At 47.7% G+C, this 27,941-nt stretch overlaps 1 protein-coding gene across 1 annotated transcript in view; it reads right to left on the bottom strand.

Annotated features, from left to right (window-relative positions):
* LOC147710581 (cholesterol 7-desaturase nvd-like) overlaps positions 1-27,941 on the bottom strand; it is a 300,441-nt gene that overhangs the window by 49,400 nt on the left and 223,100 nt on the right. Inside the window, exon 5 of the mRNA XM_086921252.1 lies at positions 6,869-6,988. Coding sequence (XP_086777378.1) covers positions 6,869-6,988 — 120 coding nt within the window. The remainder of the gene's footprint in view (positions 1-6,868; positions 6,989-27,941) is intronic.

Genomic DNA, 27,941 nt, shown 5'->3' with positions numbered 1-27,941 from the left:
CCATTTTTCATGTGAAGTATCAGGAAGAGGGGCAAATTAAGCATAACACCCAGTGAGATTCTGTGGAGGAGGGAACAGGTAATAAAGCCTGTAGGCATGAGTTCCTTGAGCAGTGCTAGGACAAACACGTTTTTGGGGATTTAGGTGAGAACATTATACATTTTGCCTTTTTTATTTTTACACTTTTTTGAACGGACTAAGACATTTTTATCTATGTTTGGAGCTTGATAGGCACTGATCGCATTTATGTTATTCCATACCAAAGAGTTATTATGATCAACCCGTATGGAATCATCATATTGGTGTAATGATAATCCTGTTCCTTTGAATACAAATCGATATCTGCGATATTTAATTTCAGTGCTAGTGCAAGATATGAAGTGGAAGCAATGCCAAACAAAAGGGCCAGCATTCAGCACCACCCCTGTAATTTTCTGCGTGTGGCCACCCCAGCCACGATTATAAAAAACAGCCCGAATTGACTGTTACCCCTTTCCTTTGCCAATTTGCACATAGTCTGCGGTTTAGAGGCTTCATGGTGTACCCAAGCCTACAACAAAGGGCAGTGTGGAAAGTGGAAACTTTGTCCAATAAAGCTGTACCCTAATATTATATGGCATAACTACTTATTATATCAAAGTTCATAAAGAAGTGACATTTTTAAGTGATACTGGTATCAGCAAAGGTGAAGTGTGCCACTTTTAGGTCGCTCTCATAAACAGATTTAGGAGTCTGCTAGCAAATGGATCTTCGGTCTCCAAGTGGGTTTATGTTCTCCTTTAACCCGTGCTCACAATTCAAAGTCTTTTTTGTTCAGTTCCTTTCTCCTGGTTAGATGGATTTTCTCCTTATTCTGGTTTGCCCTGCGCATGGAGCATTTCAGTCTCACTGTGGTTTTCACTGAATGAGTAGTACCCTTCTGCTGAAAAAGTCAATACGTTTCACATTTGAGAGCTTTTAGCTTTGCCAATTCTGGTTTCAGTAACCAGAGGGGGTGGTGCACGTGTTTACACCCGTTACAAGTGCTTTTCATGCTTTTCTCATGCAGCATAAGTCAATAAGGACACATATGCTGTACAGTACAGGTTACATATATGCAGTGTGATGGATAGAGTAGAAGCAGGCATCTGACCGTGAGCAGGGGTTGTCATGCATAAGAAACGGAATGCGGATGTGTAAAGGGGGCTTAAGTTACACGCTTCCTGCTGGAGCAGTAACAATGATATATGTGCATTCCTTCTGATTCGTAGCAGTTGTCTGCAGGGCATGGTGACCAGTGGATCCATAACACAGGCTGTTTAAACTATCTGGTGAGAGATGAGACCTTGGAGCTAGGCTCCACAATCATTTAAAATGCAGAACCACCTTTAGTCCGCTGTTCTCCTGAAAAAACGAAGTCAAGTCAAGCACGGTCACAAACGTGGGCACCATCTGTGTATTTTTACTGAACTGGATTGTGCTAAACTTTTTGATTCTTTTGTCAACCTTTACTCTGTTGAGATGGTTATGGACAACATGGAAGTGCAGAATTAGCTGCACCCCTTATCATTCATTTCCTTCTCAAGGGAGTCTTTATCTTAAGCAGTTGAGATTTGAAACGTTCTTACTGGTGAGGGGGGAATGTTTTCAGCATGAACAAAACAAGTAGTGTAGTGCATGAAGCTGTTGTGGAATGTACCGATGCCAAGGTAATAGCTTTGGGGTGTAGACATCAATAGCATGCTGGGTGAATGTTCAAGTCCATTCAATGAAGCCTTGGAGGAGGGTAACAGAATTATGTTAAAAATTGACCTGTTATGTTCAACACAGAAGATCTTGCCGGCTCAGAGTCTCAACCATTAGGAAACACTTTCAATCTCTCAAGCAGTTTAACACTGGATTGTGTCAAAAAGATGAAAGTGGATCTTCAAAGAAAAGCATGCATGTAGGAGAGTGAAAGTGTGTATAGATGCTTATGTATGTGCATTTGCAGGCTGGATTCAGATGGAAGGTTTAGATGGGCAAACTCAAGGACTTCAGGAGCCAAGCTTCTAAATGAAGCGATTTGGGATCTGGATGCATCACTTGGCCCTGGGACATCGTCAAGAGGGATGGAATGGGATCCAACAGAATGTGATGCTTCTCTGAAATCATCATGAGTTCCGTGTACCAATGCTGGAGTGGCCATGATGGGGCTGCGAGGAGGATTCTGAAGGGTTCTGCTTTCACCTTAATCAGCAACCTTGGTAGGAGGGCAGTTGGAGGAAAGGCATAGGCAAAGATGTCTGACCATGCCATCAAAAGGCATTCCCCTAATATCCCGGATGTTGATACCAACTTGCTAAGAACAGGCATTTTTTTGTTCTCTGGTATCTCTAAGAGATCGAGACTTGGCTTGGCTAGAGAAAGGAGGTTGAGAATTTTTTGATCCAATTCCCATTCGTGGCAGGACTACTTCAGCCTGCTGAGTGTTCGCAACTGTGTTCTGATTGCCTGGAAGGTGCTCTGCTCTTAAGGTTACTCTGTTGTGGATTGACCACTCCCAGATGCACTGTGCCTCTTGAGAGAGGGGGCAAGATTTGGTGCCTCCCTGCTTCTTGATGTAGTGCATCGTGGTTGTGTTGTCAGTGTGGACTAGAACCGCCGTGTTCTTTACCTTTGGGAGGAATGCCTGTAAGGATAGATGCACTGCTTTGAGGTGTAACAGGTTGATATGGAGGTGTCGATGTTGCTGCCATTGGCCACTGATTGTCAGATGTTGTAGAAAAGATCCCCATCTTTCCAGGGAGGTGTTGGTAGTAATTACGAGCGGAGAAGGGGTGGCGAGGAAAGAAAGATGGATTGAAATATTCCTGCATTGGGTCCACCAGGATATGGTTTGGACCACTGCTGGCGTAATAGATATTAGATCATTGAAAGTTCCCTTCGCCTGCAGCCATTGCCTGTCTAATTCCTCTTGAAGAAGACACATTCTGAGATGGCAGAAAGAAATAAGAGGGATGTAGGATGACATCATCCATAGGAGGGATATGTAACTGTTAACTGAAAGACTTCTTTTTTGGATTAGCTGAGCCAGAAACATCAGCTTTAACTGTCTCTTGAGAGAGGGGAAAGCCTTGTTGAGATTTGTATCCAGAGGTTCCCTTACAAAGGCTGGAAGGCTACAAGACCGACTTTTCTTTGTTCAAGTTAAGGCCTAATCTGGTAAATTGCTTCGTGCAAACTGTCATGGACGCCTGAGCTGCGGCGATGGATGGTGCTTTGATCAGCCAGTCATCTAAATAGGAAAATACCCAAAGTTATTTTCTTAGAAAAACTGTAACCGGAGCCAGGCATTTAATGAATATCCTCTGTGCAGACTTTAAACCAAACGGTAGGCCTCTGAATTGATAATGGCTCCTGGCTAGAACGAACCGCAGATACTTACTGTGAGAGGGAATATGGAAGTGTCCCATGGATTTAGAGAAGTAACAGAATGTCCTGCAATGTGACCATGCAGAAGGACTGTTTCTTTAGGTAGATGTCGAGTGCCTTCACGCTGAGAATGGGTCGCCATTACCTGAACCTTTGGCGGACAAAAAAGAAACTGGAGTAGAACCCAGAAACTGGAGTGGAACCCCTGCCCTCTCAGACACAGGAACGAGTTCCATTACTCCTTTCTCTGGCATAAGAATTTTTAAACGCAGGTGATGCAGATGTTTCACCAATGTTGGCTGAGGTGGAGTATAAGCAACCTGAAGAAAATCCACGGTATGATCAAAGTGAATAATGTTGAGGACCCATTGGTCCGTAGTTATTTCTTGCCAGTGTTGTAGGTGTGGTGATAGTTTTCCATCTATGTTGGCTTATGAAGGAGGAGGAGATGTAGCTGGAGCATGAAGGTCAGTGATTCAGAGAAGAATCCGTTCCCGGTCGCTCTCCTCTCCCTCTTCGGGTAGATCTGCTGTATGCCGCTAGTGCTGGTTGACACTGAACGTATTGAGGAAGGTAGGGCTGAGAGAAGGAGGTGTGAGGGATACGGATATGGTTGGTATCCTCCTCTGTATGATGGAAGACCCCTTCCTCAAGCTCTCCTAATGGGTATCTTTCGATACTGAAGAGTCGCTAATGACTTGGCCATGTCAGTGCCGGCCTGGATAGCCTGAAGGGCATCATCAACATGTTTTCCGAACAGTGCCTTTCCATCAAAAGGGAGGTTAAGGATCTTGTTCTGGACCTCTAGCCAGAAAGGTGTAGCCCTGAGCTAGTCCAGTTGGTGCAAGACAGCTGCCCCTGCCAGTGATGTAATAGCTGTGGTGGCAATGTCCATGGCACAATCAATCACCTCCGAGGATGCATGCTCCCCTTCCTCAAGGATCTTTTTAGCATTGGTCTTACTGAAGCTGATCCAAGTATGGTGCTAGGCCACGCCACATCTATTATAATGCCCCAAAACTGAGAGCATTGGCTGCCCTGACTATAAGTGCTGACATCGAAGAGAATATCTTTACTGCATTGTCTAGGCGCCCGCCTTCTTTATCCAGAGGTGCTGTTATTGGAGACGACTGGTTCTTTGACGTTCTCTGCGGAGCATGCAAGATGACAGAATCCGGCATTAGGTGACCTACAAGACAAGCAGGAATGATGTCTGTGGCCTTATATTTTTTCTCTAGTTGGGGAAGGACTGCAGTTACTGTTGCTGGAGGCTTCATGACTTTGAGGACTTCCTCCCAGATAGGACTGACAATGGGCAGAGCTCAGACCGATTTTTTTTTAAAAGACTCTTTAAATTCAGACAGGAAACATTCCATGTGAGAAGAGGGCCTCGGTAAGTCAAAACGTTTGAATCAATCGGAATTGGTGATGGAGGATGGTGTGGGTATGAGATGCTCATCCCATTCCAGTTTGATGTGAATAGTGAAGAGGTAGCCAAGAAAGTTTGATTCCATTGTACAGTGGTTGTAGGAATTGAGAAAGGTTGAGGTGGTATTGCAGGTTGCTCAGTGGGAGCAGACGCTGTGGGAAACCTACGCATAGTCTGGTAACATGAACTGCAAGTCAGCTATCAATGAAGATGGCATGCACACAATCTCCTCCTGGTTCGGTTGGCGATACTACTCCTAAAGAACATAAGGATGTTGGCCTTTATATTCGACTTCAGTCTCATCGTGCCATTTCACCTGCAATTCTTACTGACTGCGCGCATATGCAAATGGACCATGCTCATCTGAGTCCTGTTCCTCCAGAAGGTGCGAAGGAACCAATGGTGTCACCAAACTGCGAGAGGTGAGTTCTGGTGTTCGGTGTCTTACTTTACCTTGTTCACTGCTTTTGGCATATTTTTCCTTTGTCAATGGGAGAGTGGAGAGAAAGTAGTCGTAGTCTACCAAGAGGATGTCGGTGGAAGCATAGAAGCCAGTGAAGGCGAAGTCCGACGATGGCAGTGTCACCGGTGGCGTTGACAGTTGGATGGAACTAGTCTGCGAAGCTGCTTTGGAAATCGGTGGCAAAGGCCAGTTTCTGGAACCTGGCAGACAACAAGGATGATTTTTTTTGTTGTCGACAAATATTTTGTTGGCAGTAAATTGGTCATTGGTTTTTCCACTGGGGGTACAGAAGCAGCTTTTTAAAAGCATGTTTCACCTGAGGGGGTGAGGTAGGAGGCTCAGATTTTTTTTTTATTCTGTCCCCAAAATAACTTTAATCTCCTTTTCTTCTGCGCCTGTAAGACCCATGAGTGGTCTTTTTGGATGCTTTTTTAGGGGACTCACTTGAGTCGTGAGTGTGAGGTGATCTTTCCCTTTTATGTGATCTTTCAGAAGAAGAAAATACTTCATCACTATCCTCACTGGAAAGTGATCTTTCCTAGATTTTAGCTTTTGAAGCCCAATTACCAGGCCCTCCTCATGGTCCCGTAAAGTCTTGGTGGAAAAAGTGTGACATGCCTTGTGATTTGGGTAAAGGCAATAGATGCAGTCCTTATGAGGGTCACCAGTATGAAGCCTTTTCTTGGAGCAGGTAGCACAAGCTCTAAAGAGACTTTTCTTTTCCTTATCGGACATGGCAAAGGCAGTAGAAAAGAACTGAAAAATAAAGATGAAGGGACTACTAGTCCAAAACTCCTCTGTGAAGAAGACAAAAGGGTTGACAAAGACCATGGAGTAGTTGTAGAATGAATTAACTGAGCAGAGGTCAGCAGAGAGTCCCTAGCATGACTTGCGGTGGGAAATCTGAAGGGCAGGGGCTTCTCTCAGGACTCTAGGAGTGTTCTAGAGGGGAGGGCATTGCGATTGGATGAAATCTATATTTGGTCTCCTTTAGTAAACAACGGGTATATGGTACAAAACTAAAGGGGCCTAGGAACATTGTTTTAGTTTGTTATTATATTGATATTTTGATGTACCGGAGACTCCCATCTTCATTACGGGAATGGTTCAAGCATGTGACGCTATGGACGTTCCAATACTGGAGTAAATATTGAAACCAGATGACTCAGGAAAGCAATCTCGGCCATGTGAGGGATATGGAAAATGCTACATAAATCACAATATAATGACAGTTTTAAAGTAGTGCCAGTAGGAGCCTGCCAACAAGAAGGCGGTGGCTGAAAATGCAAACTCAAAGTTCACTTTCTGTAATGAACCAGAAAGATAAATCAATTCACCCTTCAAGAAAGCTTATACTTGCAGGATAACCACATAAAGAAGCAAATAAACTTTGGACAGAACGAATGCGCTAATAAGTCTTCTAAACTGTTGACGAACCTGTGTTCAGAAGCTGAAATGTCAGACTTCTAGGATATTGCGCAGGAACAATCTTGTCTATTTAGCTCAGTTAGTTTTAAAGATATTGGAGAGTTGCCACAAAAGAAATGTTAGATTTTTAATAAATATTCAAATCGCTTGCATACCTGCCTAGCTTCAACATGGACATCCAGCAGGGGGCATTGCTTTCCGAACAGAAGTAGTCCATGCTCCAGAAGCAATTGGGAACAGTGCTTGTTTGGTTCGGGTTCTGGCTGCCACTGAACCTAAGATATTTAAAACAAACGAAAAAGGAAACCTTGAGTTTTTTTTTCTAATTAAATTACGGCCATGTTCTCATTTTAAGCACACCTCGTGGCTTTCTCACAGGCACACAGACGCTATAACAATAAATTAACAGCACTGCATTTTATTTAAACGCCATCAAAATACAAAGATGAGTGCATCAAATGGTCCATCTTCAGGAGTAGGAATATTTGTGTATTAGTATGCGTGGATGATGACAAATACAAACCTCTAGGACTTTTTTTCTACATCCCGAGTGGTTGTGCATTAGCAATCTTATTTAGAGTGGGGGGGAGGGGGGGGGGGGGGGGGGGGGGGGAGAGAAGATCAGAGCAAGAATCACAATATTATTCAGGGTGCATGTTACCAATGGCCTACAGCGGCGAAAGCTAACAAATCATCTGTATGCCATTCATTATAGTGGATTAACAAGGTAATTAAATCCGTCGTTTTCAGAGGTCCCTTTTTAGGTCTCGCCTAAGCGCGCGGAAGCGCGTTCTCGCCGAGTACCTATTGTCGGCGGGTGTGCTTCCCAGGAGACAATCCTGGCCGCGCGCAAGGCGATTCGAAACTGGCACGCGCCGCGCTCGACGTGGCTGTCTCCTGGGAAGCGCAAACATACACAGGCACACCTCCTCCTGCACGCATGCGCACACACACACGAGCGCGCACACCCACCCACCCACGCGCACACCCACCCACCCACACACACACACCCACCCACCCACGCGCGCCCCCCCCCAAGGCCCACTTACCGTCAATCCGGTGTTCTGTCGCCTCCGCGGGGCTCTCCCTCAGGCATGGGAGCCCCGCGTCACCACTGATCCTCGGACCAGGAACTCCGTGGGCGTGGGCTTCGCGCACAAGACGGAAGTCCCGCCTCCACGCTAGCTTTCGTTTGAGTGCGTGTGCACATATTGTCTTTATGTAGTTTCCTGCTGTATTGGTTGGTCCTTTTCCCTCCTTATTTTCAGTAACGTGTAATTCTGTAGATTTCTTCACCGCGTCGATATTTCGTTGCTTGTGCTTTTGTTCATGTTTCCATTGCGAGAGGAGCGCTTCTTCCTGCAGTGTAAACCAGTTATCTTCATCTTTAACCCTTTCAAGTCCTTGATCCGGTTTTCCTAGAAAGCGGCTGAGGTTTCTCTCCTAGGGTCGGGGATGCTGAATCCGCCCTCTGTGCGCACTGATGAGACACATGGATCCACCCTGAAGTGCAGTCCTTGGAATCGTGCGTCACAAACATAAAGAAGTGTTTGTACTACAAAGGCCGGTCCGTGGGTATCAAGACACCGGGGGTTACTGTGTATCCGCCCGTCCCTCTCCAAACAAATACCCGTGAATACCCGGGTGGGGGGCGGCCGCTCCGGTTCTGAGGTGGGCGCGGACCCTTGGCTCTAACGGGGACCGGGGCGGAGAGATGGCTTTTCATTACATTCGTGCCCCCCAACTCCCAGAGGAGGCGGGGAGGGGGTTGAGAGAAGGCTTTTTATTTGTGCACCCCCCCCCACCCCCCAAGGAGAGGTTACAGATAAGGATTCATTTAATTAGATTCGCCCCCACCCGCAATAGAGGGTGGGGGTAGAGAGAAGGCTTTTTATTAAATTGCCCCCCCCCCCCTAGAGGGGTAGGAGAAAACCTTCGAATAAGTTTGTGATGGGGGGGGGAAGGTTTTTGGGAGGGGCACTGCCATTAGATCAGTGACAGCAGGGCACCCTGGGGGGATCTTATATTAGATTCAGCGGTGGGGGGGCTGTCACTGGATTAGTGACAGCTGCGCATGCTCGGGGAGGGGTGTGTATGAACCCCCGCTGATGAATCGGGGAGGGAGGTTGCTATCATTGCATTAGCACCAGCAGCAAGGGGGGGGGGGTGCTGTCATTGCATTAGGACTCGCGGGGCGTGCATGGGTCCCCGGTGATGATGGGGGGGGAAGGGGGCGCGGCTGTCACTGGATTGGCACCAGCAGCGGGGGTGCACGGGTCCCCGGTGATGATGGGGGGGCGTGCGTGGGTGCAGTCACTGCATTAGCACCAGCCGCTTGTGGCGGGGGCGGTGACACGTGGCCGCAGCTCCTCACAAAGGCCTCGTGGCACCATTTATAGGGTGAAGCGGGCCCGGACCCTCCCGCGGAGCCCCCCTCTGTTGGTGTGGGCGGTGAGGTCTGAGGGGGCGCTATTGAAGGACTCCGAAAGCGCTGCCTTTCACCCCCGTACTCTACCCTGGGGGAGGGGGGGGGGGGCTGTAATCTCATAAGGGGTGAAATCTGAGTTTAACACTCCCCCACCCATGCTTCGGTCGGGGGGGGGGGGGGGGGGAGTTGTGGGGGGCTGCTCTGTGCTTACCAACGTTGCCCCAGGTTTCATGCATGTGGGGTGGTGGGGGGGCAGGGCAGACCTGGTGAGGGAGAGGAAAGAAACATTGTATCAAAGGCAACAAGTCCTCTGGGGTCAGTGTCCTAGGGGGGGGGTGGGCGGGGGCATCCCACCACTCGGGGGTCACTGACGCACGGGGGCACATGTCATACATGACACCTCCACCCCAGAGTCACGCCGCACGTTGGGGTGTCACATGACACCCTCCACCACCACCCCTTGGTCGCCCTCACACCGTGGGGGACATCATACATGACCCATCCCAGGCCGGGGTCACTGCCGCACGGGGAGCTCTGGTCATACATGACATACAGGGTCACTGGGGGGTGGGGGCGCTCCCAGATGTCCTGAAGCACGAGTAGATGCAACAGTGAGGGCTTTAAATGTGATTTCTTGGTGGGTTTTTTTCCGGTGGGGGGGAGCGGGGGTTGCACATGGGGTGAGAAGTGATTGTCAGGATCCAAACAGATGCAAGTCAAACCAAGTCAGGGAGACCAAAAAATCCTATGCTTTCTGGTCCTACTCTATCCTTGTGGAGTTGGCGTCAGCGAGTAGCTCAACTGAGGGCTGCTTAGGTGGGTTGGTTCCTGGTTGTGCCGTTATGCTCCGGCGGTCAGCGTTCTAGCTTCCAGCTGACTGTCGGCCATTTCGTGCGCTCGCTGTTTCAGCACTGCGCACTTCAACTGTCATTTTCTGGCGAACGGACGTTCTTTTCAGTGGTTCGTCCTTCTTCCCGCATAACTCTGAGTTTGACCCTATCAGTAGTGCGGGGTTACAGTTCAACTAGAAACCCACCCTTTTCCGTCTTCTGAGACGTTCTGTCTCTTGTATTCTGTGACGGATTCAGTATCCTGAGGTGCTCCTGCGCCTATTCCATTTTCCCCGTCTCTTCAGAGTCTGGAGGCGAGTCCGAGCCTGTATCCTGTTGACCCAGTCAGAAGATCTTCTTGCTTCTGTTTGTAGAGCGGAATCCAGAGGGTCGACTTTTCGGAGAAGTTTCCAGCATTTCATCATAACCACAAGTAGGAGGTTTCCGTTGTGTACCAATTTGAGAGAGTACAAGTCATTTGCATCAACTCAAGAGACTATTGTTATAGACTGTAATTTTCGTGAAAATTCTAAGCCTTTGCAGAGAATTCTAGTGAGTCAATTTACTAGTAAGGTTGTGAACAGCACAGACTTGGAGCTTAGTCTATTGCAAGAAGAGACTAACTTCAGGAACAGTTGGTAGTCTAGGGTTTATCATCTTCTCAGCCTACACTCGAGACGGCGTTCAACAGCTCTAGTAGATAGGGGTATTCAATTGTATGCATATAATTAATACTGCTGTGTACCACCATATCTTCTTCGTCAACAAGAGGAGTAGCCCAGACACCGAACTGTTGTGCTAAATTATCCTTCAGCTATTGAGAGTAACTCAGGACATTCTAAGAGAGCAGATAATTCCACACAAGCTTAAGGTAGGAGTCCAGTCCCGAGGGAGTTTAGTGCTAGAGAAGGCCAGCAGTTATAGGAATGGTATTAATGATGTTCTTAATGTTTTAGGTGTGACTTGCAGTTCAGAAGAGTCAGAAGACACCTGTGTGGACGTCTCTCTTGTTTGTCTATCCACTTCCCCTTTCCCTTTCATTCCTGGCCTCGGAGAGATCCGGGCCCAGGGAGGTGAGGGAGTTGGGAAATATTCGGCTGGGGTCCTCCCTTCAAGTCGTCTGCTCCCACGGAGAATCGCAGGAATTCAGGTACACTTCTGACAGATTGAAGTGCCCTAAAATTCTTCCGTCTGAGCAAGATGACTGAAGGATTTGATGTGAAGGCGCTAGCATCAATTTTGGAAGGGTTGCAGAAGCAGCTTAGTGAAACTAGAGAAGAGGTTAGGAAGTCTAATCAAGAGGCCAGTTATCTGCGACAAAGGTTAGATTAATTATCTGAGAGTCCCAGTCCTAACTTTGGGGGTCAAAAGACACCTGTGTTCGATTCTTCCCCGACCACTTCCTCTACCCTTACCACCCAAGTAGTGCATGCCATGTCTCCCACCATTCCTTTGGCAGCTCCGGAAAGATTTCAGGGGGATCCAAATAAAGCCCAAATTTTCATGACGCAGTGCTCCCTGCATTTCCTTTGCAAGCCCATTTTGTTTAAGGAGGATCAGTTTAAAGTGGCTTTCGTGCTCTCTTACCTGAGTGGTGATGCCGCAGCTTGGTCCATGCCTTTGGTTACATCTAATGATCCAGTTCTTTATAAGTTTGAAGATTTCAAGGCAGAATTTCTCCGAATTTTTGATCGAAGAACCATTTCACAGGCCACCGATAACGAATTATTGGATTTGAAACCGGGAAATCGAGAATTGGTGGCTTATCTAGCTCAGTTCAATAAACTGATTGTGGAGATTAACTGGCCATCCGAAAAGAGAGCCGCCATCTTTTATAGAGGATTGAAGGATGAACTGAAAGATGGATTATCGCAAAATCCAAAGCGACCTACAGAACTGTCTGAACTCATAGATCTAGTGCTCCAAATTGATCAGCGCCTATCTGAACGAAGAAGTGAAAAACGAAAAGATTTCAAACCATTTTTGTCTCGTTTAGATCGGGTGAAGTCTGAACCAGCTAAGAGTACCGAAGGGAGCGTTGGTGAAGAACCTATGCAGATTGGCACAGTTCGAGGACCTCTGTCCAAGGAAGAAAGAGAAAAACGTCTAACGGGAAAACTCTGCATGTATTGTGGTCAGTCTGGTCATTTCGTAAAAGATTGTACAAAAAGGAATAAATCCCGGCAATGGGTAAAAGACAGGCTCCACCAGTAGACTGAGTTGCTCTGGTGGGAGCGCCTTCTGAGTCAACTCCCAAACCTCAACATTTAGTGAACACTTCAGGTTGCAGCACCGCATTTGATAATTTCCTGCAAAAAATTTTGGGGAAAACATTTGGAAAAAGGTTGCCATAATGTTGGATTCTGGCGCCACAGAAAATTTCTGTGATATTCGATTTGCAAAATCGTTGGGAATCCAATTCGAGAAGAAACCCAGACCAGAGTCTGTTCGAGCAGTGGATGGCACCAATTTATCTTCTGGTCCAATTGTGTTTGATACTGAGTCAATGTTGGTGCAAGGTCCTGGAGAACATCGGAGCTATATTAGTTTCAATTTAATTGATGCCCCTCAATTTCAGATGATACTGCGATTGCCCTGGTTAACGGATCACAATCCCCAAATTGATTGGACAAAACGTACAGTGGAAATGAATTCAACCTTCTGTAAGGAGCATTGCTTTCATGAGCGGGCAGAAGAGGCTCAGGCCACCTTGTCTTCCAGTTTGGCGGAGCAAGTCCAGATGATTTGCGCTGTAGAAGTCCCCGAGATACCACCAGAATATCGAGATTTAGCTGAAGTGTTTAGTGAACAAGAAGCTAAGAAACTACCTCCTCACAGGGATTATGATTGCTGAATTGAATTGGAGCCAGGAGCAACCTTGCCTTGTAGCCGGATCTACGCCCTATCGGAACCAGAGAATCAGCATCTGAAAGATTACATAGAGCAAAACTTGGCTAGTGGTTTCATTCGACCCTCTCAGTCACCAGTGTCTTCCCCTCTTTTCTTCATTCCGAAGAAGGACGGATCTTTGCGGACTTGCATAGATTATAGGGCCTTGAAACTGGCGACCAAGAAAAACCGCTATCCGTTGCCTCTAATATCTGAACTATTAGATCAAGTAAAAGATGCTTGCATTTACACCAAACTCGATCTAAGAGGCGCGTATCATCTTGTGCGCATGGCTGAGGGTGATGAATGGAAGACAGCCTTTCGAACGCGGCTGGGGTTATTTTAATATCAAGTCATGCCATTTGGACTATGCAACGCCCCAGCTGCCTTTCAGCATTTTGTCAACGATGTCCTTCGAGAATTTTTGGACCGCTTTGCTGTGGTCTACATCGATGACATTCTCATTTTTTCGAATAGTCTGGAGGAGCATGTTGCTCATGTTAGAGTGATCTTGGAGCGCTTGCTGGAACATCAACTGTTCGTTAAATTGGAGAAATATGTGTTCCATTCTTCAAAGGTGGAATTTTTGGGATTTATTTTGTCTCCAAAGGGTGTTTACATGGATGATTCCAAACTACAAGCGATTAGATTTTGGCCAGCTCCTAGATCGGTGAAAGAAGTACAAAGCTTTTTGGGATGCGCCAATTTCTATCGAAGGTTCATCCAGAATTTCTCGGAGAAGGTTAGTCCCATCACTCGGCTTTTGAAGAAGAATGAGCGATTTGTTTGGAGACAAGAATCTGAAGACGCCTTCCAAACCTTAAAGGAAGCCTTTGTATCCGCGCCGATTCTTCAACACCCGGAATTGAGAGAACCCTTCTTCATTGAAGCAGATGCATCCAATCTAGCCATAGGAGGAATCCTTTCTCAACGCCATAAGCAGACTGGCCAGTTACACCCCGTGGCTTATCATTCGCGGAAATTGTCTTCGGCTGAAATCAATTATTCCATTGTCGACAAGGAATTGTTGGCGGTAAAAGATGCCTTTCAGGTCTGGAGACATTTACTGGGTGCTAGACATGTGATTACTGTTTTTACCGACCATCGAAATCTGCAATTTTTGAAATCCGCCCGTACCCTCACACCTCGCCAGTTGCGGTGGTCTCTTTTCTCCGCAGATTATGATTTTGTGTTGACTTATAAGCCTGGTTCTGCGAATGGGAAAGCAGACGCCTTGTCTCGGCTCAGTTCTGAAGGTGAGGTTGAGGAGATTCAAAAAGGGGTATATCATCCCTCAAGAAAAGGTAGCGGCAACAGTTGTGGAGGATGAACTGGGACTTAGAATCAGAGAGGAATTTCGTGGTGAACAATGCCGCAGCTGGTTGGAAGAAGGACCAGATCGTGAAGTCGGAGATCAGACGCCGTATCTTCAAGGAAAGATCTTCGTGCCTGGTGACAAATTGCAGAAGGAAGTTATTCAGCTTTTTCATGATCATCCTATGGCTGGACACAAGGGAAGCATTAAGACTTTGGAACTAGTGAAGAGAAATTATTCTTGGCCTGGAATGGAAACTCAGGTGAGACAGCGCGTAGCCACTTGCGAGCAGCGTGTTAAAGGGAAAAGTTCTAGACAGTCTCCACAGGGCCTTCTCATGCCTTTGCCCTTGGCACCGTCCCCCTGGCACACCATCCCCATGGATTTCATTGTAGAATTGCCATCTAGCCAAGGTTATTCAGTGATTTGGGTGGTGGTAGATCAATTCTCAAAAATGAGTCACTTTGTCCCTTTAAAGTCCTTACCCACCGCTCCTCAATTGGCCACCTTGTTTGTACAGCATATTGTCAGGTTACATGGGATTCCTAAGGTGGTTATTTCGGATCGGGGTTCCCAATTCATTTCTAGATTTTGGAGGTCCTTTCTGAAAGGGTTGGGGGTGGACTCGCATCTGTCCACCAGTTTCCATCCTGAGACGGATGGGCAGACGGAGAGAGTGAACCAAGACTTCGAGCAGTATCTCCGTCTGTATTTGATGGATCAGTAAGGAGAGTGGCCTTCCTACTTAAGCACGGCGGAGTTCGCTTATAACAACTCAGTTCATTCAGCAACAGGCTACACCCCATTCTTTCTGAACTCCGCAAGACATCCCAACATGTTGGTAGGCAAAGAAGAACTTGAGGTCCCAGCTGCTGAGGAGGTGATTCAGAATTTGCAGAAAACTTATCAGTCTGCTTCTCTCAATCTCTCCAAGGCAAAATCTGGATATAAGAAACAAGCTGATACAAAACGGAGGGAAAGTCCAATTTTTAAGGCTGGGGATTTGGTTTGGATATCTACCCGTCATATGAGGTTAGTGGGTAATCGGAAGTTTCAACCAAGGTATGTAGGCCCATTCCCAGTAGAGCGCATGGTTAATCCAGTTAGTGTAAGAATAGCACTTCCTAAGTCCATGAAAATCCATCCAACCTTCCATGTATCCTTGATCAAGCAAAACCCATTTAATTTGAGATGTGATTCGCCTCCTTCAGCAGTTCAGGTAGAGTCAGCAGAAGAGTTCGAGGTGAAAAGAATTCTGGACTCCAAATTGAGCCGAAACAGACTGGATTACTTAGTGGATTGGAAAGGTTTTGGCCCAGAGGACCGCTCTTGGGAGCCTAGCTCTAATGTTCACGCACCCCGATTGGTGGCAGAATTCCACAAGACCCATCCGCAGAAGCCTAGAGAGGGGGCTTTAGTGGGGGGTACTGTCAGGATCCGAACAGATGCAAGTCAAACCAAGTCATGGAGACCAAAAAATCCTATGCTTTCTGGTCCTACTCTATCCTTGTGGAGTTGGCGTCAGCGAGTAGCTCAACTGAGGGCTGCTTAGGTGGGTTGGTTCCTGGTTGTACCGTTATGCTCCGGCGGTCAGCGTTCTAGCTTCTAGCTGACTGTCGGCCATTTTGTGCGCTCGCTGTTTCAGCACTGCGCACTTCAACTGCCATTTTCTGGCGAACGGACGTTCTTTTCAGTGGTTCGTCCTTCTTTCCGCATAACTCTGAGTTTGACCCTATCAGCAGTGCGGGGTTACAGTTCAACTAGAAACCCACCCTTTTCCGTCTTCTGAGACGTTCTGTCTCTTGTATTCTGTGACGGATTCAGTATCCTGAGGTGCTCCGGCGCCTATTCCATTTTCCCCATCTCTTCAGAGTCTGGAGCCGAGTCCGAGCCTGTATCCTGTTGACCCAGTCAGAAGATCTTCTCGCTTCTGTTTGTAGAGCGGAATCCAGAGGGTCAACTTTTTGGAGAAGGTTCCAGCATTTCATCATAACCACAAGTAGGAGGTTTCCGTTGTGTACCAATTTGAGAGAGTACAAGTCATTTGCATCAACTCAAGAGACTATTGTTATAGACTGTAATTTTCGTGAAAGTTCTAAGCCTTTGCAGAGAATTCTAGTGAGTCAATTTACTAGTAAGGTTGTGAACAGCACAGTCTTGGAGCTTCCTCTATTGCAAGAAGAGACTAACTTCAGGAACAGTTGGTAGTTTAGGGTTTATCATCTTCTCAGCCTACACTCGAGACGGCGTTCAACAGCTCTAGTAGATAGGGGTATTCAATTGTATGCATATAATTAATACTGCTGTGTACCACCATATCTTCTTCGTCAACAAGAGGAGTAGCCCAGACACCGAACTGTTGTGCTAAATTATCCTTCAGCTATTGAGAGTAACTCTGGACAGTCTAAGAGAGCAGCTAATTCCACACAAGCTTAAGGTAGGAGTCCAGTCCCGAGGGAGTTTAGTGCTAGAGAAGGCCAGCAGTTATAGGAATGGTATTAATGATGTTCTTAATGTTTTAGGTGTGACTTGCAGTTCAGAAGAGTCAGAAGACACCTGTGTGGACGTCTCTCTTGTTTGTCTATCCACTTCCCCTTTCCCTTTCATTCCTGGCCTCGGAGAGATCCGGGCCCAGGGAGGTGAGGGAGTTGGGAAATATTCGGCTGGGGTCCTCCCTTCAAGTCGTCTGCTCCCACGGAGAATCGCAGGAATTCAAGTACACTTCTGACAGTGATTTTCAGTTTCGCTCTCGGTCTTATAGAGTTGGGGTCGCCCTCTCTCACTTTCCTGTTGGTTCTGCCTATGACGTCACAGAGAGCAACGCCACGTCCATGAAGGTCGAGGTGCAAAGGTCAAAAGACGGCGTGAACAGGTTGGAATGGGGGCGGGGGGGCTAGGATAAAGATGAGAAGTAAAGAACAAGGCGCAGCGGGGGGATGGAGGCAGTTGAATCACTAGAGACTCCAGCATGAACAATATTAAGGGGAAACGAGCACTGTCCTTCACTAAAAATAAATATATATATATATTACATCTAACATCACCACCTACTGACTGCGATTCTCGATGCTGAGACTCAAACGTGCAAGGAATAAGCATATTCCGCCTTTACTCAGTCAGATAACTCAGTGGATGTTCTGTATCTTCTGCGGATTCCTATGACTGATCTTTATTTTACATGTGTGAATCCCAGTATGCCTAACTCAGAATTTTATCCTTCACAAGCTTACTAAATAGAGTACTTAGTCTATAATGTAATAATAGTTCTGTTATAAACTCTGCAAAACACCAAGGCACTTTGGAGGGAATCATGCACACTACACACACATGACTATAATTATTATTACTCTAAAAAGATTATCGTGCGTTTCCTTTACTAAGTTTGCACAATTCAGTTGCCTTGTTGTGCTCGCTTTTCAGACCCCCCACCCCCCTGTTGCCTCGTTGTACTCTTTTATGCCCCCCACCCCTGTTGCATCGTTGTGCTCGCTTTTCTGCCCCCACCCCCTGTTGCCTCGCTGTGCTCGCTTTTCTGCCCCCACCCCCTGAATGAAAAAAAAAATGTCATGAGCAATGCCAATAGCTCTACGTTTAATAATGCCGAGACCATTGCATTGTAAATGCTGGTCTTCTTTGATCTCGAGTGGCATACTGCAGCGAATTTTCGGATATGTCTCGGTTATTAACTTCTTGTACAGACCAACAAATTTACTTAAAATGGGCTTGCACTTTTTAAAAACTACTAGTGCTGATACACGACTCCGTTGCCAGCCATTTTCTATCACCTTCTTAGGTTTACACAATTGTAGCAACTTTTTGTAGGAGAGTAGTATCTGCTTACTATGGTTACCCCCACTTTTTGCTGGTGTTTCACAGTTTCGACTTTAGCCTGGCTGGGGCCCTGCTAACCAGGACCCCAGCCTAGCTGCTTCTGCTCTAAAATGATTGCATGCACATTAGGTACACTCCAGATTAATTACTGGGTTACCCTTGTGAGTCCCAAGTATATGGTACTAAGGGCATAGGTACCCCCGAGAACTACCAGGGGCTGACTCATGTATTATGCCACCCCTGGGAACTCTTCCAAAATGGCACCACAGGTCTGCTACTGCAGCCTGGGTATGGTGGTGCATGCACCCCTTACTAAGCTATAGGTTACCTATATCTACCTTTAATCAAGGACACATATAAACCTACACGTCACTCCTATGGCAGGCCTTATTAATCCTGAAGGCAGAGTGTTAGGTTTTGTGTGAGAGGGTGCCCATGCATGAGCAGGACCCCTCTACAGCTTTCGGAATCTATTCCCAGAGGCTGTTTTGTGATGCAGCCAGACCATATACTCTAAAGTGTGTTATAACCTCGCTGTAAACTTTGGAATGGCTGCATGGAAACATGTTGTGTTTGGTGTCAAACACTTTGGAATCTAACCCCCCCCCCTCCCTCCCCCGGGATAGAATTCCACCCTTCTAGGGGGAGAGACATGTACACACTGACCTAACCTGTATTAGTTTAAAAGAGCCCCAGCATCACAAAATACATGCTGCAGCCACAGACACGGGTCTGACCTTCTGTTGCTGGACGAAACTCCGGCAGGGGAGGCCTGGACAATAGGTTCCCCGTCACAGGGAGGTGGAACCACCTCCCAAACAGGCTTTAGTGTATTGGGGCTAGGTGGTTGTATTCAGAGAATGCTTTTCAGACAGTACTGGGGGCACACTTGGTGTCCATGTGCATATCCCAGTTGAAACCGGTTGCAGGTGCTCTGGCGCGAAACTGGGCAAAGGGAAAGGGGTGTAGCCACCCCCTCCCTTGATCCTCCCATAGGTAGGTCCCCAGAGTATGTCCAACCCCCTAACTTAGTACAAGTATGGGACTCCCGTCCTTAGGACTTCCGATTACATCTGGACGAAACTCACCAACATATATCCTGGAACTTCAACATTCAACACGACTAGAAGACGGAACATTCTCCCTTGGGGAGAAGGAGTGACTCCTCTACTCAAGTAGTACAAAAGGGGGTGGTGATGGACGGAGCATCTGAATCAAACACTCACACCCAGTCAAAAGATCTGGGTTTAATCCATCACCGTTCTTTAGCCCACTTTGCCACCCCAGTTCAGACATGGCTATGTGCAAATCAGTCTGACCCTGTGCCTCCTAGGAACAGTCCAGCCCGAACTGCCAAGCCATGCCTTCCCTGGACCGGAAACAAGCTTCCGAGGACCGGTTTCTGGCATTCCAGCCGTCTTCAGCCCGGCTTGCTTGAATCCAGTGGCAAAGTGAGCAAGGGACTCACGTCTGAGCATACCCTGCCACACTTATGGCGGCCAAAAACGGTACAAAAGGGGGTGGTGATGGACGGAGCATCTGAACCAATCAAACACTCACACCCAGTCAAAAGATCTGGGTTTAATCCATCACCGTTCTTTAGCCCACTCTGCCACCCCAGTTCAGACATGGCTATATGCAAATCAGTCTGACCCTGTCCCCTTTTGTACCGTCCTCTACTGAAGTAGGCACCAAAGAAGCATCTTCCTGGTCTGCAGTTCCGGGCTCCCGCCGGACCCCGAAGTATTTGCGACTCAGGACATGGACTTTCAGACTTCTCAGAGGCAGACACGAGATCCCAGCAAAGCGGAGACCCGCAGCCCTCACGAGTGATGGTGGAATGGAACTCCTGGACACCGTGCACATTTGCTAGTGCATCCACTTCCAGAGCTTTCCCGAAATGAGCATTGGGCTACTTGTAGTCCAAGCACGGAGCACCATCTGCACCAAAGATTGTGGGCCTACACTCCACGAGTGTTCCGTGAGCCCGCTTCTAGCATTTTTTCCTCAAGGCACCTTCGTGATCCCTGGTCCGTCGACTGGTGAGTCCCCATGAAGGAAACTTCTTTTTCTTGAGCTTCCCTGGTTGCTCCAGACGTGCCCCGACTCCCCTCCAAAGGGGAAGTCCATTAGACCTTGCTGGTCTGCACCAAAGCCAATCTCTGCTTTCTGCGTGGGTTGCTGTTGCCAAGGCTTGTTGGGTCCAATCTTGAAACCGACACCGCAGACCTAGACATCGTTTGTGTGACAGCTCAAATCCAGCTCCTGGTTGTCGTCGACGCCTCCTGGTCCTGTTGGCTCAAGTCAAGCTTCACCTTCTTCACCTGATATCACCCGACATCGGTGGGCATCCGCTCATCGCCTTCCTGGTCACTGGCAGGTGACCCAAACTCTGTCCCCTCTGCTTTCAGGTTCTTCACATCTCCGATCCACCCTTGGATCCACCCGGACATTTTCCACTCGGTCGCCGGCAGCGCTTTGCAGCAGCTCGCCACTGAAATAAACGACGAAACCAGACACGAAAAGACACCTAGGCACCCGGCTTCCGAGGGTGAGATACCTGGAGTACTCCAGTGCTCCCGTGGGTGTTGACTCTAGAACCTCCTAGTTCTAAAGGGGTTTGCTCCAAGTCCTCTTCCAAGTGTCCTTAATCTTTAAATTTCCAACCGTGACTTTCTCCATGGAGGTTAATGGTGATTCGCGGCTGTGTTTAGACACTTCAGCATGCCCCCCGTGGGTCCCCTGTGTCACTACCTTGGGTGGTTCCTGGTGGCCCCAGCAGTTCTAAAGGCTCTAGGCCTTGTATCTATGTCAGTCGTGGTTCTTATATCATTTTAATACATGGTTTGGTACGCCCCTAGGGCTCAACGCATATTGTGCTAATTTACGGTGTGCTAATTAAGTTTACTGAATGTACTTTTGCCTAGCCTCATGAAGGGACTAGAGGGATGTGTTTAGAATAATATATATATATACATACATACATACATACATACATACATAGATACATGCACACACCTGGTGTGGTTCTCCTTTCATTTGGTCATTCATGAGATTATAGACTGGTAAAACAAGCTGCTTTACATTCCTTCAAGACTTACCCTGAAGACTGCTCTCCACAGCTACCACTAGTATAGCTTTCTATATAGGTTGTCTTTAAACCTACCATCAATAAGGGTCGTTTGGACTGGTGCAAGGTGCCCACTAGCATATGCCAGGCCAACTTCTCACACTTATTACCTGAAAGATTATTCAAATAGATTAACATTTTTAGCTCTCAATAGGACCGTGTTCTTAAGTTGGGGGAGAATAGAAGCATGAAAGATATATATTATTAGATTTCATAAGTGTTGTGCAGGCGAAACCTAAAATTGATAGCCTTATGCCGAACTTCTGACGCCTGATAAACAAGACAATGGGAGTAGGTACAATCCTTATGGTTATATTAAGGGTGAAGCATGTATCCAGTGTAGTGTCAAGAGCAACATTTGAACGATAAAATAATCCTCTCCTAAAGCTGGCTCAATAAGTTTCACGCATTCCAGAATTAGAATAGTATCATTAGAGTGAGTTAATTTGAAGCAATAGATATATTTGCAAGCTGGGTCAAGAAATAGGATTTACCCCAATCTGCAATGAGTAAACCCACATAGTACCACACCTGAGAACTCAGTCACAATGTATGCTGCAATCAAGTGACCGATGTGCATGTATGCATGGTGGTGCTGGAGTTAGCAGTATACACTGGCGCACCTTTTTCAAGAGATGTGAACACCCACTCCCAGTATTCAGAAGAGTTCTGGGATGAAGAGTTTAGCAACAATGAGGTAAGCTGGGATCCTGTTAACTCCCGAATATAACATAGTACTAATGAGATTATTAACTGAGCTGCTTTTTCTCCCCTCACACTAGGCTGGTTTTACATAGACAAACTCTAAACTAATGCTCCTTCACTCAGAATCCAATTTGCTATCACTTTCACCACACCTACAGGCACAGTATAAGGCAAATTAGTAAGGAGTCCTCTAGGTTCTGAGGAAAGTCCAATTACTTTTTGGTTCATAATCTTGGTGCAGAAACTGGTCAGGCACAGAAAAGGATGTAGGTTGTTTCCTAATCATCTGTAATATCATTTAGGTTTTATAACTTGTACGAGTGGACTTAAATACATAGCACTAAAAGCACAACTGGATATAACTAACACAGGGACTGTTGGAACCAATTAATCCTACAACAAAACATAAGAGCTCGGGATTAGCCCAGTAAGGCGCAACACCTATGATGATGCACGTCACCTAGTGTGGGTGAGGGGTATGCGTCCTGTAAAGGTAACACTACACTCGGTATATTTTGAGCCCTCACTGTCTTCGACATAGACCATATTCAATCCGAAAAACATTTTAATTAAGTGTCAATAATCAGAAACTAGTACCTGAACAACTGATACAGAGGACATTGTGTGGAGTGGGTTCAACAATTTACTGGTGTAGTTCTCTGGTTATTCACTTTAAATGTGCAACTTTGGGAAGGTGAGCTGCCTCGCTGAAGTGTTTTTCTGAAGACCTGAATAGATTAGTGCCCCTTAAAGAAGTACGCACATGGTGAGAATGCTGCATTTTTCTCCGCCCACTTTGAGGTTTATTTACTGCAAGCTGCATCAATGAAATGCCAAGAGCCTGCCAGAAATCGATACTGAACATAAAAAGGAAATAAGGAAGTTTTACCCAGGCGGTGAGTGGGATCAACGAGAGAGTGCGCCTGCACAACCGTTGCAGCAGGTCCGATCGGAGCACAACAGATGGCTATGACCGAAGCAAAGGTTAAAGGCGCGAGTAATGCTGAATGATTTAAAGAATTGTATTGTATTGTATTGTATTGTATGTTGGATTTATATAGCGCTTATCACCCAGGGGTCTCTAAGCGCTTGCCTTGGGAACCCGTCCCGCCTTTTCCCTGTGAGATAGCCCCTACAGGGCATCCCCAAGGTGAAAGCCAGGCATCCCGCCGCGGGGGGCCGTTGTGGAGATTAAGCAAGCTTAATGCCCAGAGTTGCAGAGTGTGAACCCATGATGAGGTCAGGCACCGAAGCGAGAATTATCGAGTCCGTGGACATTTGAGCTCAAGACCCTGCCGCGTCGGGAATTGAACCCTGGTCCCGGGTCTGACCTCTGCTTCAGGGTCTGCCTGCTCTAACCAGTGAGCCACACTTCTCCACTTCTCTAAAGTGCGTATTCGTGAGCAGTAGACCGAATATGCATTAAACAAAACACTCAAACCATACTTTGAGTAATCAGCTTATTTCAGGACATCAAAATCTATGCTTTACAAAATAAAGGCACAGCTCTTAACAGTTAACCGTGAGCAAACGTGTGTATTTTCTCAAAACATCATTCAATACGGCAAATGAGATTCAGGTTTTTAGGGGGCGTGGCTAGGGCGCCGATGGTGGAGGCGGCGTGAGCGGCTAGCTCCGGGCCTGATCCCGCCAATTATCCTGTAAATCGACCTGTGGTGCAGCGGATTCCAGGGACACGGGAGTCGGAACATCCAGGAACATACTGGCCAGCTGCGGTGCCCGTTAAGGACCCCGAAATGCCTAGACGGCGAACAAATCGGTCGATAGTCCCAGGGGAACGAAGTCAAAATGGCGGCGGTGACCGGCAGATGAAGCTGTGACACGGTGCCCTGGCGGCCTCGGGTGCTTACACATCCGCGACATAGCTTAAGAAAGTGAACGACGCGTGATCGGCGCCTTATGTTGTGAGGGTACCGCCTATATCTACTGGGGCGATAATCGGACCCGGAGACAGATCGGCTGCCTCACCTGGGGCTTCCAACATGGCGCCCGGAAGACGAAATGATCGGAGAGCTCCGAAATGACGAAGAGGAGAGATGCAGGCCCGGGAAACACCCCTTGTTCCCACGGTGTCCCACGTTATCACCAGCAGCAGTGTAGCTGAACGAGTGGTTCCCTGTTGGCAGTGTAGTGTTACACCTACTCAGTCAAGATGAAGCCCAAAGGCAAACAAGAGGGGGTCGCGGAACAAGATGGCGCCAGAGGCGGCAGGGAAGACACAGAGCACGCCATCAGAAAAGAGGCTAACTGAGCGCCTTGATAAAATCCTGGAGGCTCTTGCGGCAACAAAGGATTCCTTGCACCAGGACATAACACAAGTGGCTACGGGACTGGGGCTCCTGAGGGCGGACCACTCGAAACTGGTGGACAGGTTCAAGGAAACCGAATCGGTCCTGCAAGACTTGAAACCGTCGGTGATAACGGTGGAGCATAAACTTGATGTGCTGCAGCGCCTAGAGACTCTGGAAAGGAGGGCGGAGGATTCCGAAAGTCACAATCGGCGCAACAATGTACGGGTAGTGGGCCTGCCCGAGAAAATAGAAGGAACGGACATGATAACTTATCTGGAGGACTGGTTCTAGACGCGGGTTGCCCCGGAGGGCTTGTCTTCTTTCTTTACCCTGGAGAGGTCACACAGAGTCCCGGCCAAACCACCCCTGCTAGGACGCCCTCCTCGACCTGTGGTGGCCAGGGTCCTTCATTATAAGGATAGAGATCTGCTGATCCAGAATGCACGCTCCAATGGGCCTTTTAAGGTGGAGAACAGCACTGTCACAATCTTCCCGGACTATACCAAAGACATACAAAGACAAAGGGCCTTGTGCTTGGCGGTCAAAAAAGAGCTTAGAGTCGAGGGGATCCAGTACTCGTTACTATTTCCTGCAAAGTTTAGGGTGATCAAGGATGGTGCCACAGAGTTTTTCCTAATGCCTGACGATGCTTGGACATGGCTCGAATCCTATAGAGCAGGCACAGATCGAAGAGGCAAAGGACATGGCGAACAACCCAAGCCGCTGCGAATGAGTCAATCGCAACGTCTCCGCAAGAAAGACAAAGCCAGGAAAGCCTCACAGCTCACACAATTAGCGGCAGACAAACCAGGTGCTCTGATGGCTACAGCAGCAATCACTGGATCACAAACCGAGAACTCAACTAGGGGTACGGACTCTGAAGACGACAAACGGCACTCAGGCCCCGAATTCTAGGACACAGATAGCACGAGGGGCCCGGAGTTATCACCCAGGACAGCCGACGATCTGTGACTTTCACAGAGTCCTGTGAGTGTGGAGGCTTGAGGTCTGGATCGGGGACTGCTGGAACAGTTGGTGACAATCGCGAACACTATGGCTTCATCTTATTACTGTGGGGATTGAAGGGCTGGAGCCTGGGGCGAGAGCTGTCACCTGTCGGGCCTACACCACCTTCCCATATCCCTTAAGGCGGCCTGTAGTGGTGACTGCTGGATAGGAGTGTGAGATTTGTTGTGGAAGTTTGGATGGGGACTGATAATGTGTTATTGGGTCCTGTTCTGGGGGGGGGTGGGGAGGGAACTGTTTCAAGAGTTGTGGGTTTAAGGTTCGAGGGTCCTGGTGTGGGCTGGCGTTGTTGGGGGAAGGAGAGTCCAGGGTGCTTTTACAATGGGGACATTACCTGAACTGAAATGTATAACATGGAACGTACGTGGATTGCATACTATGTCCAGGCGCCACAAGGTGCATGCATATCTGGTGAGATGGGGAATTCAAATAGCATTAGTCCAAGAGACCCATCTCACTAGGCAGAAATGTACAGCATTGCAGAGGCGATGGCGGGGCCAGGTGTTTGGCTCAACCTACTCAGCATTTGCCAGAGGGGTCATGATATGGGTGAGGGCGGGGACTCCTTTTCAGGTTTCGAATACTGTCGTAGACCCAGAGGGCAGATATGTGGCGGTGGAAGGGAGATTGTATGGAAGGGAAGTGGTGCTTTGCAGTGTCTATGCCCCAAACACAGATCAACCCCGGTTTTTGGATAAATTATCTGGGTCTTTGGCACATTCTCTAGCTGGTACTGTGATAATGGGAGGAGATTTTAACTCTATTACTGATGTACTCTTAAACAGGTCACACCCACCACTGGTTGACTCCCTGGTCCTTAGAATAGCGAAGCAGAGAACGAATTGGCAGGACAAGTGGGGGCTTACCGATATATGGAGGGGACACCATCCCAGAGATAGGGATTATTCTTTCTTTTCCGCGCTCCACGAGCTAGATGTCAGAATTGATACGATCCTCTGTAGCCATGCGTTGGCGCCCCTGGCGACGCGTTCTGAGTACTTGACCAGGACTATATCAGATCACAATCCACAAGTGGTGGCTTCCAATGGCAGCAGGCGAGAATCGCAATACCCACATGGCTTTTGCGACCGGACACCCTGGAAGATCTGATCTTTAGCTCAAAAATTCAGGAGGGTATTGAAGACTACTTCAAAGTAAATGAGGGAACAGCATCTACAAGGGGAATAGAATGGGACGCTTTTAATTTAGTGGTGAGAGGGTTCTGCATTAGCAATCACTCGGGTGAGAGAAAGGTGGTATTGGCTGATGTGGCGAAAGCAGAGATGGCGCTGCGGGAGGTAGAGAAGCAAAGGCCAGAACAGAAGGGACTACAGAAACGGCTGTTAGAGGCTAAAGAACTTGTGGCGACAGACGGAAAGATTCCGGAGCTTTGACTACAGACAATATGTGGTAAATGTCCACACGGAGGGGGACAAGGTGGGAACGCTTCTGGCAAAACTAGCAACACCGGTGTCAGGGGGGTGCCCGATTTTGAACATGCGAACGGAATCGGAGACATGGTATACTCCCAGACTGAGATCCTCTCGTGCTTCTTGAGCTATTACACAATGCTGTATCGTAATCACCTAGAGGCTGAGGAGCCGGACATAGAGGAATACCTAGTGGGGACTCAGCTTCGGCAGTTAGATGAAGAGGATGCTGAGAGCTTGGGACAGGAGATTCAGTTGGCTGAGGTCAGGGGAGAGATCAAGCAGATGGCTAAGAATAAGACTCCAGGAGCGGATGGGCTCCCTATAGAATTCTATGTAAAATACGTGGATCTCTTGGCACCCTGATTAGTGGAGGTGTATAATGAGGCGGCGGAACAGGGCCACCTACCACAGTCTATGAGGGAAGCTCTGGTAATCCCCCTACTGAAATCCGAAAGGGAAAGTAGCGATGTGACTTCTTACAGGCCGTTGTCAATGTTGACGGTCGACTATAAAATTGAGCAAAATATTACCTATGAGACTGCTTCCCCACATGACTGCTCTAATTCATACAGACCAAGCGGAGTTTATTCCAACTAGGAATACCTCGGTTAATATCTGTCGCCTCATACGTGTGTTGGAAAGTGACCTGGATGTAGACATGCAGCCGGCTGGATTGTCGGTGGACATAGAGAAGGCGTTTGATAGCCTGGAATGGGAATACCTGGATAGGGTGCTGGAGAGGTTCGATCTGGGAACTGTTTCAAGAGTTGTGGGTTTAAGGTTCGAGGGTCCTGGTGTGGGCTGGCGTTGTTGGGGGAAGGAGAGTCCGGGTGCTTTTACAATGGGGACATTACCTGAACTGAAATGTATAACATGGAACGTACGTGGATTGCATACTATGTCCAGGGGCCACAAGGTGCATGCGTATCTGGTGAGATGGGGAATTCAAATAGCGTTACTCCAAGATACCCATCTCACTAAGCAGAAATGTACAGCATTGCAGATTTAGGAGATGGACAAGGATCTTGTACTCCCTGGCAACAGCCAGGGTGAGACTGGGAACTGTCATATCCTCGCAGTATCCAGTACAGAGCGGTACAAGGCAGGGTTGTTCGCTCTCACCCCTACTGTTTGCACTGGCAATTGAACCTCTGGTGACCCAGGCTAGGATGGGGAAGGCATATAATGGCCTATGTGGAGGGATCCCGCACCACATTTCCTTGTATGCGGATGATCTGCTCCTGTTTTTGGAAAACGCAACAGTGGCATTACAGGGGGAGGTGACCCTACTCACGGATTTTGGGGCACTTTCAGGCCTCAGGGTTAACT

This window comes from Lissotriton vulgaris, chromosome 5 (assembly GCF_964263255.1).
Source record: "Lissotriton vulgaris chromosome 5, aLisVul1.2, whole genome shotgun sequence".
Lineage (NCBI taxonomy): Eukaryota > Metazoa > Chordata > Amphibia > Caudata > Salamandridae > Lissotriton > Lissotriton vulgaris.
This window is presented reverse-complemented; position numbering and strand designations above follow the sequence as displayed.